This window comes from Rhinatrema bivittatum, chromosome 4 (assembly GCF_901001135.1).
Source record: "Rhinatrema bivittatum chromosome 4, aRhiBiv1.1, whole genome shotgun sequence".
In the NCBI taxonomy this organism is placed as follows: Eukaryota; Metazoa; Chordata; class Amphibia; order Gymnophiona; family Rhinatrematidae; genus Rhinatrema; species Rhinatrema bivittatum.
Genome location: NC_042618.1, coordinates 99,035,892 through 99,049,650, shown reverse-complemented (window position 1 = coordinate 99,049,650; position 13,759 = coordinate 99,035,892). Strand labels below are relative to the sequence as shown.

Below are 13,759 nucleotides of genomic sequence, written 5' to 3'. Positions count from 1 at the left end.
AGGAAAGAAAGCAGGCAGAATGATGGACTGACTGATATGGAAAGCTGATACAACGTTCGGGAGAAAGTTTTGGGTGTGTACAGAGCATCATCCTATTGCGTAAGAATTGCAAGTATCATAGATAATGAACAAGAGCTTGGAGTTCACTTGCTCTTCTGGCTAATGGTTCTGCAATAAGAAATACTACTTTCCATGTAAGAATTTGAAGGTGGCCAATTCTACTGGTTCGAAGGGCAGCTTCATCAATTGAGAGAAGACAACATTGAGATCTCTCGAACCCAGAATATAATGAAGGTTTAACATGCCACAGGTGTTTCATAGATTTCAAGACTAATGGATGGGTTAAGTGGGTTTATCATCAACTGTTACATGGTAAGCTCCTATGACACTAAGCTGCACTCTAATATATAGCGAGGCCTGGCTCAGAGAAGAAAAGCAAGTTGGTCATTAGTTTGGGCTCACAAGAAAAAACAGGTTCAAATGAATTTTGTTGACATCTTGAAAATCTTTTCCATCTGAAAAACTGTGTCTACCCAGTTGACTGCTCTCTGGCTAAGACTATGTTGCCAGTTTCCCTTGGCAAGGAGAGATTGATAATTGTTGAATGTTCAACTTTCAAGCCCTCAGGATGGAAGGTTCAGATGAAACAGAGTACCTTCGTCTTGACTTAACAAGGCAGGGTCTGTCCCCAGATGTACCGAGAACTGCTGGAAAGCTGTACAAGATATGTAAATCATATCTGCCTGGGCCAAGATGGAACTATGAGGATAAGACAAGGTAACTCCTGTAGCACTTTCTGTACTATCCTGGTTATAAGTGGTATTGGTGGAAAAGTCAAGTGATCAGAAAAGCATCTTGAGCTAATTGTCTGTGGGAAGAATGGAACAAACTTTTTCCAGCTTCTTGTTTTGTTCTGATGTGAATAGGTCCAATGTTGATAGGACCCATAATTCAAATAGCTTGTTAGCTGATGACTGACAAAGACCACTTGTGTAGACAGATACCTCAGCTGAGAAGATCTGCTAGCATGTTGGAGATCCCTAGAAGATATGCAGCTTGTAGGACAGCTTGATACTAGTCTCTGCCCTCTGCCAGATTTTCAGCATTTCCTGGCAGAGCGTCCATGACCCTGTTTCTTCCCATTTGTTGACAGGGACACTTGACTTGGTTGTCTATCTGCATCAGAATGCTCTTCCCCCTGAGAAGATGCATGAAAGTCACTAGGACGTATTTGATTAACATTCCTTGGTAGACCAAGTCCCTTGGGTTTGATGGGAGCCTGTGTGAGCACCCCACCCTTTTGTGGAGGTGTCAGTTATTCAGGTTACTTGGTAAGGAAGAGCACGAAACACTCCCTCTTGAAGAACATGAGGGGAGGGGGGGTGTTCAACCACCAATGTAACTCTTGTTCCATGTTCTTGAATACTTGCACTGCGGTTGTCAGTGGTTGAGTTAATTAATCCCATGGACCATGCAGGCTTCACTGCAGATGACTAATATGAAGGCAGGTTAGAGGAACTACATGCATGGCTGCTGCCATATTGCCCAATATGAGTTTCTCTCTGACTGTCATGCACTGCGAGGTGAGTAGTTTGGAAAAAGGCGATCTCTTGCAGGCATTCTCCTGTAATGAATCTATCCATGCCCTGATGAACTTTATTTTCTGGGTCAGCACTAGGTACAACTTCAAAATGTACTAGGAATCCCAAGGCCTGCAGTAGATGGACTGTCTTTTGCAGGGAGAGCAGCATTTCCTTTCGAGAGATGGCAGCAACTAGCTGAAAGAAGTGTGAACCAGTACCATTGGTAAGATTGGAAAGGGCATCTCTAGATGTATAGCCTCTTAGAAGAGAAGCAGAAGCATCTGAAGAAGACATCTCTTCAGGTTCCATTAGAAAGACTGGAACACAACATTCTGTTCTTTAAGCAACTGTTTCTCTAAGCTCGTCTCAAAAAAGGTGCTCTCCCAGACAAGGTATATTCACTTAACTTCTCAAGATCACCATCACACATGCTGGTGGCTCTCAACCAGGCCATATGCTGAATCTCTATGGAGGCAGAAAAGTACATGATATAATATCAAATGATTTGTAAACAGAGTGAAGCAGATGCTATATTCACTCTCTGGCATTCAGGAATAGCTGGGGATAATAATTTCCTCTTTCAGTGAGTGAAAGAAAAGGCTTACGTTTTTGCATAAAGTCATGAAGGTATTGCACCATATAAAATTGGTGGATAGCCATATGTGATACCCTTGGAACTGTCTACGGCTGGGGTAGGCCACAGAACGACCAGGCTGGAGAATGGTCTGCTTTTCATCAATTTATTTTCAAAATCACATAACAGAATAGAAGCAAAGGGCGGCTTACCTCAGCAGACTGACATGCAAAGAAAATGTCCAGAACAAAACACAGCATTGGATTACAGCTTCCTTCTTCTTCCTGGGGCCTTTCTAACTCTCTCAGGGCCTCACCTTAGTATCCCTTACATCAGGGAAATGCCCACACCCGAGGATCCCTTTCCTGTCTGTCTTAAGGTGGGCCAGGCCAGATAGCTGGAGCCGGTCCATTAAGGCAGTCTGAGGCTTTCTATCATATATGTGATATATATATGATCTTAGTTGTTGCATAATAGATTGTACTTTGATTATTATCCGTTCATTATATTCGATATGTTCCATGTAAACCGCCTCCCCGGCGATAGTTATCTCTGTTAAATGTGAACCGGAGTGATATGTATTGTATACAGGAACTTCCGGTATATAAAAACCAAAAATAAATAAATAAATAAAATATACTCTATCACACCATACGAGCAGTTAGTGTGGAGCTCTGAAATTCTCTTCCAGAAATTGTCAAGAAGCCTATGGTCCTTCCCTGGGGCGAATTCAAATGTATTCTTGTTTTCTTAGCTTTTTTCAGCACAGTCTCCATGACTACTGCTCAAGTCCAAAACCCAGCAATTTAAAGCTGTACTTGAAAACCAACTTTCTTGCCATAGAAGCACATGTAATAAGATTTTCCATCATTCTCATTAGTAACTGACTGAAGATTTTGAGCTGGGAAAGCCACTGGTTCTGATACAGTGTACTCGATTCGCAGAAGATTAAAGACCTTTAAACGGTGAGTTTGGTTTTTGCACATGTTCATTCCAAGTATGCTGCCCATCTTTTTTACAAATTTACTAAAAAGAAAGTTAGGTCTTTCAGAGGAGAGGTGTGCTCTGGCGGATCCGGAAGCAGGTCAGAAGATATTCCTGTTGACCCTTCCGCAGATCCCAAGAGTGTGAGCACACTAACTCAGGATCCTAATAGTGAGGAGGGTGAATTTTGAGGTTCTCCTGGTTGTGTCCGAGAGGAGAAAACATGGTCCATCACCTCTGAACAACTTGACTCCACTGCAACCAAGTGGGATGATAATGAAACTTTGAGGAGAGGTTCTTATAATGTAGAGAGAAAGGAACTCCCTCCTGTTGGAGAACTATAACAATGCTGGAGAGAAGAGAGAGTGAAAAGTACCTCAAGTCTCCTTAGTCAAAGAGGTAAAGAAATTCGAGCAACTGACATGTGGTAGGACATCTTCTGAGACAAGAATGGGCTCCTGAACAGACCCATCTGAGATAAATGGTACCAATGAACTTACTGGCTCTGGTGTTTCCAGGCACAACCCTTCCATAAACAGCCTTGATGGGGTAACTGCTCTGATAATGTTAGGGATGTGGAGATCGCCTCCTAGGTCAAGTATAAAGCAACCAGCATATAGCTGCGTGGCATGTCTGTATGGATCCCCTTACCCGAGGTTCAATGTGTCGAATCAGACTGCTACCTTGATTTGGATGTCACCTGGGAGCTATATTTCAACGGCATCTGATGCTTCAAGACCTTTGACTAAGAATGCTTTGTGTGTGTAAAGTGGCTTGGCTTCAGGTACATTGATGAAGTCTGTGTTGAACAAGGCTACATCTATGACAATATGCTGATTATCTCGAAACTGCTTGTATCGAGGAACCACTGGTGCCATAGGAACATGCGCTATGCATCAATGGGTCTTACATCACGAAGCATTCATTGTCAGAGCTAATAAACTGTATAGTAGTGGTGACAATGCTGATATGTCATGCACTGATGATACCGATACTGCATGTGTCAATGGTGCCACTGTGCCGACAGCACAGCTGCACTTTACCTTGATGGTGTTGATGCAAAGTGCATCAGTGGTGGCGATGTAGGATAAAGCATAAACATTGGCAAGTTAAATGTAAGACATTGATAAGACAGGCTAAGAGAGAATTTGAAAAGAAGTTGGCTGTAGAGGCAAAAACTCACAGTAAAAACTTTTTTAAATATATCCGAAGCAGAAAGCCTGTGAGGGAGTCAGCTGGACCGTTGATCGAGGGGTTAAAGGGGCACTTAGAGAAGATAAGGCCATCGCAGAAAGATTAAATGATTTCTTTGCTTCGGTGTTTACTGAAGAGGATGTTGGGGAGGTACCCGTAATGGAGAAGGTTTTCATGGGTAATGATTCAGATGGACTGAATCAAATCACGGTGAACCTAGAAGATGTGGTAGGCCTGATTGACAAACTGAAGAGTAGTAAATCACCTGGACCAGATGGTATACACCCCAGAGTTCTGAAGGAACTAAAAAATGAAATTTCAGACCTATTAGTAAACATTTGTAACTTATCATTAAAATCATCCATTGTACCTGAAGACTGGAGGATAGCAAATGTAACCCCAATATTTAAAAAGGGCTCCAGGGGCGATCCGGGAAACTACAGACCGGTTAGCCTGACTTCAGTGCCAGGAAAAATAGTGGAAAGTGTTCTAAACATCAAAATCACAGAACATATAGAAAGACATGGTTTAATGGAACAAAGTCAGCATGGCTTTACCCAGGGCAAGTCTTGCCTCACAAATCTGCTTCACTTTTTTGAAGGAGTTAATAAACATGTGGATAAAGGTAACCCGGTAGATATAATATACTTGGATTTTCAGAAGGCGTTTGACAAAGTTCCTCATGAGAGGCTTCTAGGAAAAGTGAAAAGTCATGGGATAGGTGGCGATGTCCTTTCGTGGATTGCAAACTGGCTGAAAGACAGGAAACAGAGAGTAGGATTAAATGGGCAATTTTCTCAGTGGAAGGGAGTGGACAGTGGAGTGCCTCAGGGATCTGTATTGGGACCCTTACTTTTCAATATATTTATAAATGATCTGGAAAGAAATACGACGAGTGAGATAATCAAATTTGCAGATGACACAAAATTTTTCAGAGTAGTTAAATCACAAGCAGATTGTGATAAATTGCAGGAAGACCTTGTGAGACTGGAAAATTGGGCATCCAAATGGCAGATGAAATTTAATGTGGATAAGTGCAAGGTGATGCATATAGGGAAAAATAACCCATGCTATAATTACACAATGTTGGGTTCCATATTAGGTGCTACAAACCAAGAAAGAGATCTAGGTGTCATAGTGGATAACACATTGAAATCGTCGGTAAAGTGTGCTGCGGCAGTCAACAAAGCAAACAGAATGTTGGGAATTATTAGAAAAGGAATGGTGAATAAAACGGAAAATGTCATAATGCCTCTGTATTGCTCCATGGTGAGACCGCATCTTGAATACTGTGTACAATTCTGGTCGCCGCATCTCAAAAAAGATATAATTGCGATGGAGAAGGTACAGAGAAGGGCTACCAAAATGATAAGGGGAATGGAACAACTCCCCTATGAGGAAAGACTAAAGAGGTTAGGTCTTTTCAGCTTGGAGAAGAGACGACGGAGGGGGGATATGATAGAGGTGTTTAAAATCATGAGAGGTCTAGAACGGGTAGATGTGAATCGGTTATTTACTCTTTCGGATAGTAGAAAGACTAGGGGGCACTCCATGAAGTTAGCATGGGGCACATTTAAAACTAATCAGAGAAAGTTCTTTTTTACTCAACGCACAATTAGACTCTGGAATTTGTTGCCGGAGGATGTGGTTAGTGCAGTTAATATAGCTGTGTTTAAAAAAGGATTGGATAAGTTCTTGGAGGAGAAGTCCATTACCTGCTCTTAAGTTCACTTAGAGAATAGCCACTGCCATTAGCAATGGTTACATGGAATAGACTTAGTTTTTGGGTACTTGCTAGGTTCTTATGGCCTGGATTGGCCACTGTTGGAAACAGGATGCTGGGCTTGATGGACCCTTGGTCTGACCCAGTATGGCATTTTCTTATGTTCTTATGTACAGTGTATGGCTTTATGCTTCTGTGACAGTTGTGTTGACGGCTTTGCAGAATGTTGCTTCTTTCACAATGTAGAGTGATCAACACTACTCAACTTTGAGGCCGTGGCCTGCTGTGCTGATGGGGGGGAGTCTGAGAAGCTCCTGCTCAATTGTTGACCCTGAGTGTCAGACGATGCTGTAATGCAGGAGGAGGACTGACTGCAGCTTCTGAGAGACTTGCTCAGTTTCTTCATTCTTTAGACTTTGAAATGCTAAGACTGCAGAAACATTTGTCCACAGGCATAGCAGTTTGCCTAGTCATGGTTGGGACCAAGGCAACAATAACATAACTCATGTCTGTCAGTAAATGACATTACCTTATTGCAGATACAGTTCTTAAAACCACTCACTGTGGGGTTTTTCTTGCCCAACATGTTGAGGCAGCAAAGTTGTTTTTTTTTTTTCTTTTGGAACAAAAAGTACAGTTGTAGGTGCTGCAAAGGCAGCAAGGCAACTAGAAAGGAAAGACTAAAGAAAGAATCAAAATTAGAGAATATTTTAAACAGTTTAAGCAAGTTTGCTTACCGTAAACGGTGTTTCCGTAGATAGCAAGATGAATTAGCCATGCTGTCATGGGATCTGTCAATCAGGTCCGGGAGGCGGAGCTTGTCAAAGCAGAGATTAGATTTTTGCTCTCTGCGGCTGCATGTGTGTTCCCGCGGAGGAAAGTAACGGAATCTCCTCAGTCTGTGATTAAGCTGTAATGTAGTCTAAGAACTGGTGACTGCCAGGGAGGAGGGTGGGTCAGCATGGCTAATTCATCCTGCTATCTACGGAAACACCATTTACGGTAAGCAAACTTGCTTTTTCCCGTCGACAGCAGGGCTGAATTAGCCATGCTGTCTTGGGAGTCCCAAGCTCCCGATCACGTAGTTTATGATATATATGTTTGTACGTAATCTTTGACAGTGTGGCAGTCACCGTGGACAGGAGGATAGAGATTGCAGAATTGTGTGCCCTATCATCGCATCAGTGGTTGTTTGTTGATCAAGGCAGTAGTGAGATGTGAAGGTATGGAGCGATAACCATGTAGCTGCCTTTACAAATGTCTATGGGTTGTACATTCTTTAGGTGTGCCAAGGAGGCTGCCTCTGCTCTGACTTGGTGAGCTTTAGGGTCCGAATGTAATTGTAATTTCTGTTTATCGTAACAGAATTTGATGCACTGTGCTATCCAGCTGGAGATGGTGCGTTTAGCCACTGGTAGTCCAGGTGCCTTCGGGTCAAAAGATACAAAGAGTTAAGTACAGGAGTCTGAGTTTGTCCTCTCTTTGTAGTATGCTAAAGCTCTTTTGCAATCTAGTGTGTGCAGTAGCTTTTCCCTATCATTTGCATAAGGTTTAGGGAAAAAGGTGGGTAATTCTATGGTCTGATTGAGATGGAATTGAGAAACTACTTTTGGTAGGAAGGACGGGTGAGTTCGGAGAACCATCTTTTGGTGATGAAATAGCAAATATGGAGAATAATGGACCAAGGCCTGTAATTCACTGACTTCGCGCTGATGTTACTGCAACCAGGAATACAACTTTCTATGTGAGGTATTTAAATATGTGCCGAATCCATGGGTTCAAACGGGAAAAGCATGAGCTGTTCCAGAACTATGTTGAGGTTCCATGGAACTGGAGGCTTAGAGATCAGAGGACGAAGGTGAGTTAATCCCTAATGAAACGAGATAGTAAGGGGTGATTAGATATTGGTATATTATTAACTGGTCTATGATATGCACCTATTGCACTGAGATGAACTCTAATGGATGATGTTGCTAGACCAGCAGCGTATAGTGTATGAAGATAATCTATGAGCAACTCAGGTGAGCAGTCCAATGGTGGTACACCTTTGGAAGTGCACCAGGTAGAGTATCGTTTCCATGTATAGCTATAATTTTTCCTTGTTGAGAGTTTCCTGGATTCTAACAAGATGAATTGTGCCGAACTGGAAACTCCCTGTTCTGTTAAAAGGAGCCTCTCTATCTCCATGCTGTCAAGTGGAGAGATGAGTGTAGTGGGTGTAGAAGCGTCCCTTGATCTTGGCAGAGAAGATCTTGGCGGTTCGGTAACCGAATTGGATCCGTGATGGATAGTCTGAGAAGGAAACTGTATCATGGTTGCCTCGGCCAGGCCGGGGCGATGAGTATTAGTTGAGCTTTGTCTGCTATGCACTTTTGAACTGTCCTTGTTATGAGTGGTATGGGAGGAAAGGCGTACAGGAGGCCTGTGGTCCGCGGGATGAGGAAGGCATCTTGAGCGATCCTGAATTGGCTTGGTCTTATCGAGCAGAATTTTGGAACTTGAGCATTGCTCTCCGTTGCAAAGAGATCTATCGAAGGTGTCCCCCACTGCATGAATATGTCTTGGGTTACCTCTGCATTGAGTGCCCATTCGTGAGGATGAAAGATGCAGCTTAGCCTGTCCGCTCTTGTATTTGCGACCAAAACAAGAGGATCAGCGAACACCAGGAGTTCTTTTATTTTGCACAAGACATCATAAAAAGTCCGACTCAGGTCGAGTTTCGCTCTTTGAGCTGCTTCAGGGGTTATGTGTAATGCAGGTGGTTTGTCTCCATGCAGCAGTTCAGCCTCTTTAGAAATGTGTGAACAATTGCCTTCAGGGCAGACAGTGATGAATACACCTCCACTCGAATGCCGGCACAAACACTTCAGCGGCAAGTTCCACTTCAGAGAGGAATTCAGCCAATTAGTTACCAGCCTTAAGACAGTCAGAGCCATAAATTTTACAGCTGTCTGTCTTAATTGCTTGTTGTTTGCAAAGCAAAGCAATTTCCTCCCCCAGTTGTGGTTGGAAGCTGTGAATCTTTAGAGTGGAAAGATGAGGTAGCATGGGTTTTGTCGTAAATTGGAGTTGGTAGCCGTGTCATACTATCTCTAAAACCCATTGATCGGATGTTATCCTCTCCCGGGCTGCCAGGCAAGAATGGATTCTGCCGGGTGGTGCTTGATGTTGTGGTGGTGGCTGGGTAACTAAAAAGATGTCGTCGTTTTCACTGCAGCAGCCGGCTATTGTGCCTGCTGTCTTTGGTTACGGGGTTTACCCCTACGTTGGTTTGGGGTATTCTGTTGCAGAGCAGGACGCTGGTAAGAAAGATATGATTGTGTACGAAAAGACTGCTAAGACCTGTAAGGCCTCCGTGCATATGGCTGTCGATGAGTAGATCCCACATAACGATGTGTTGTCGAATAGTGAGGTTGTGATGTTAATGACTGTACTGCTAGAGCTTCCTCCTTCAGTTTGCCCACTGTGTCCTGAAATCATTCTCCAAACAGGTTATTTCCTGTACACGGGAGGTTTGTTAGTTTCTCGTGTAAATCTTCCCGTATCGTACTGGAGCGCAACCATGCCAGTCTTCAGGCTGCAATGGCTGTTGCAGATGCCCTGGAAGATGTTTCGTTTGCTTCATATATTGACCTCAAAAGGTGTCGAGAACACTCTTCCATGTCATGAAGAGGCAGAGGTATCTGATCCGCCGTTGAGGAAAGCATACCTTTTGTAGCTTGTATGCATTCATATAGGTATTGTACCATGTATTTATTTATTTTTATTTATTTATTTCTTTTGTATACCGACATTCGATCGAGATATCACATCGGTTTCCAGAAAACAGGTTGAATAGAGCCGGAGCTGCCCTATTTTACATTGTAACAAGAGAACAGTTGATTAAACAATAAATATAAGGAACATTGTAACATATGAATAAAATTAGAATTAAATATTAGTGGGTATATAGAAATGGCAAATAGCCTATATACAATATGTACAATATGACTTGGTTATGAGTAGGGTGGGGGACAGGGAAGAGGGAGGTTACGAGAAGGGTGGGGGACAGGGAAAAGGGAGGATAGAGAAGGGGGGAGGGGTTATGCGTTCATGCAGAGTAGAAGTTATGCGGTAAGGCTTTCAAGAGCGTTTATTATAGGATGTTGGGGTTCAGGAGGGAATGCTTTCAAGAACAGCCATGTTTTGAGCTGTTTTTTAAAGACTTGCGGTGAGGGTTCGTTTCTGAGCTGTGGGGGGAGGGAGTTCCAGAGGGTAGGGCCAGCTATTGTAATGGCTCGTTTGCGTGTTGTATTGAGGTGAGCATTTTTAAGAGTTGGGATGGAGAGGAGACCTGAGTTGGTGGATCTGAGATTTCTTTGTGTGAAATATGGTTGGATGTTGTTGTTTAGCCAGACCATTCTGTTGTTGTTTATTTTTTTGTGAAGAAGGGTGAGGGTTTTATACTGGATTCTTTGTGTGATGGGCAGCCAGTGGAGGTCTTTGAGAGTGGGTGTGATGTGGGAGGATTTTCTGTGATTGGTGATAATTCTGGCGGCGGCGTTTTGTAGAACTTGGAGGGGCTTGATGTGGATTTCAGGAAGTCCAAGGAGGAGGGAGTTGCAGTAGTCGAGTTTTGAGAAAATAATTGATTGTAGTACTGTTCGGAAATCATGCAGTTGGAGGAGAGGTTTGAGTTTTTTAAGTGTTTGAAGTTTGAAAAATCCATCTTTGATTATATTGGAGATGTGTCGTTTAAAGTTGAGTTGGCTGTCGATGGTTACTCCTAGGTTTTTTGTGGATGGTGTGAGTGAGGTTCTTGATAAGTTTGGCATCCCAGTGTTGTTTGCGCTTCCTGTGTTGTTTGAGGGGGTGCTCTCGAGGGGGGAAGCGGGACGGTCGTCCTGGATGTGAATGATTTCTGTTTTGGCTTGGTTGAGGCAGAGAGATAGTTGTGATAGCAGTTGAGATAAATTTGAACTGAGTTTGTTCCATCTTTCCATGGTGAGTTCAATGGATTTGGTGATGGGGAGGAGAATTTGAATGTCGTCTGCATAAACGAAGTAGGTGAGGTTGGCATCAGAGAGGTATTTGCATAGTGGGAGGAGGTAGATGTTGAAGAGGGTCGAGGATAGTGAAGAACCTTGAGGGACGCCATGGGTGAGGGGCACTTGGGAGGATTCAGAAGAGTTTGTCTTGACAATGAAGGATCTGTTAGAGAGGTATGATTTGAACCAGTTGAGTGTAGTGTCTTGCAGACCGATCTCTTTAAGTCTGGTGAGGAGAGTTCTGTGGTTGATGGTGTCAAATGCGGCTGATATATCGAGGAGGATCAGTAGAAATGTCTTGCCACTGTCTCGGCCTCTGAGGATGGTGTCGGTGAGGGAGAGGAGGAGAGTTTCTGTGCTGTAGAGTTTTCTGAAGCCGTGCTGTGTTGGATGGATATGTAGATATGGATATGGATATGTAGATATGTAGATATGGATATGTAGAATTAATAGTGCATAATGCGGGCATTCAACATTGAGTTATGGTATATTTTCCTGCCAAACTCATCTAAATATCTGTTGTCTTTGCCCAGTGGATATGAGGAATGAGACTTTGTTTTCTTGAACCTTTGCATTGCTGACTACCACAATTGAAGCATGTGGTAATTGTGGTATAGAGTAAGGTGATGTTTTCCTCATACGAAATTTTATGTCCGTCTTCCTGGAAACCGCTGAGATTGCGTAAGGTGTTTCCCAGGATTTCAGTAAGACTGAATGCAGGAGTTCTTGTGGTGGAAGTGATGTTGGTTCTCCTGGAGCATCGAAAATTTTTAGGAGACCAAAGGTTTCTGATCTAGGGTCTGTCTCTTTTTGGACCTCTAGATGCAATATTGTACCCAATTTTTCTAAAAATTTTGGGTATGTAAGGTCTTCTGGAGGGGAATACGGCTCCTGAGGTTGCTCCTGCGGGTCCGATGGGAATCCTGTAGATGATGATGGGGATGTTTGTGGAGAAGGGGAATCGAGAGGTGTATCCTGTTTATGAATTGGTGAAGTAGGTCGCTTTGCTATTGGAGATGCTGGAGGTTCCACCGACGGTTCTCTAGGAAACTGACCGCGGTATCATTAGAGATTTTGAATGATGACTCAAGGGTTTCATAAAACCCTGCTAAGGATTGGGACAATTGAAGAAATGCCTCTTTTGTACGAGGGGGCATTATCGAACGAGCAGCTGGTCTTTGTGACTCACATGCTTTAGGTTGCATTGGAGTGTTTTGAAGTAAAGTACTGGAAACTTTATAATCTTTGTTTCTTTTCGTGTATTATCCTCATTGAATCATCTGAGGCTGTAGAAGCATTAGAGGAAGTAACTTGTATTACCTCTCTGTGGGATAAGGTTCTTGCACCTTATATATGAGATGACATAGAAGCAGAGGGGCTTACTTCCCATGTTGCACTCATCTTTGCCGACTTTTTGTGGTGCGAGTGACATGAATGTTTATGATAATGGTGTGATAACGAGCCTGTATGACTTCTACGTGAAGACGGCAATCATTTTGGACCACTTGACCTTTCGGGCCAGACTTTTGGGGAGGGAGCTTAGAGCAGGTCAGACATGGGTGCCCAGTCATGTCATCCAGGCACCCGATGTTAAGGACGTGCTAGGGGCGCACAATTTTCCCTAGCATGTCAAGTCATTTAAATATGACATTGGGTTCCAAGAGAAGTGAGTGGGCATGTGTTAAGAGTTGAGTGCCCGCTTTCTATGCGCCAATATTGCATCAGCCCCTTAGTTTGTAAGCCCTCTGGGGACAGAGAAATACCTACAGTACCTGAATGTAATTCCTTTGAAGTACCAAAAAGCGGAATATAAATCAAATAAAAAAAAAATGTGATCATATTTTCCTCAAAACAGATTTATATTCAAATCCTGCTGCTAATTATCCTCAGAATGCATCTGAAGCAAAGAGTTTGCCTTCTACGATTATAGTGAAATAATTAATAGTTACCTGTTAGAAGGTGGCGGTTGCTGAACTTGAGGACCACGAGTTGCTTGTGAAACTGGTATTTTAGCAAGTCCCAACATTTCCTGTAATTACATTTTTTTTTTAATTATATATTCATTGACAAACAAAAAGTGCACAAAAAGCAATATGCTAACGTCAATCCTTGTAGCTCAGTTTGTAACTTGTACATGGACAGCCATTAAGGGTTGTATGCATTGGATTAGACTCCAGGCCGTTTGGCCTTCTTGAAAATGAACTAACATGTAGACTCAGTTCCATCAAGGACTACACTTATAGATACAGAATAAGGGGAAAAAAGCCTTATTAAATCAGGCCCTAAAGGAGACTAAGACGCCCTGCCCCCATCCCCACCTGTGATTCTAAACTGTGAAGCAATTTAACTCTAGTACATTTTTGCAAGAAATTAGACTATAAATTCTCATTTTTTAAATCAACAATCTACAATTTATTGGCTCTGTTCATGAACAATGTATCAAAAGTTCTTGGAAGGTACTATAAGAAAATTTTTAAAAAGTTACTTTACAAGTTTTGCCTATTCATAGAATTCTCAGAGATCCTATGTAGGCATCCTCACCCCTTAACAAAAAGCAGAACAGAACAAGTATAAATGTTTTTTGGCATGTAAGATTTAAAAAATATATATATATATATATATATATATATATATATATGTATATATATCACTAAAAGTGACTTTGAAACAGCAA

At 42.5% G+C, this 13,759-nt stretch overlaps 1 protein-coding gene across 1 annotated transcript in view; it reads right to left on the bottom strand.

Moving 5' to 3' along the window:
- SEC23A (Sec23 homolog A, coat complex II component) overlaps positions 1 to 13,759 on the bottom strand; it is a 308,648-nt gene that overhangs the window by 248,272 nt on the left and 46,617 nt on the right. The window contains exon 6 of the mRNA XM_029598498.1: positions 13,035 to 13,114. Coding sequence (XP_029454358.1) covers positions 13,035 to 13,114 — 80 coding nt within the window. The remainder of the gene's footprint in view (positions 1 to 13,034; positions 13,115 to 13,759) is intronic.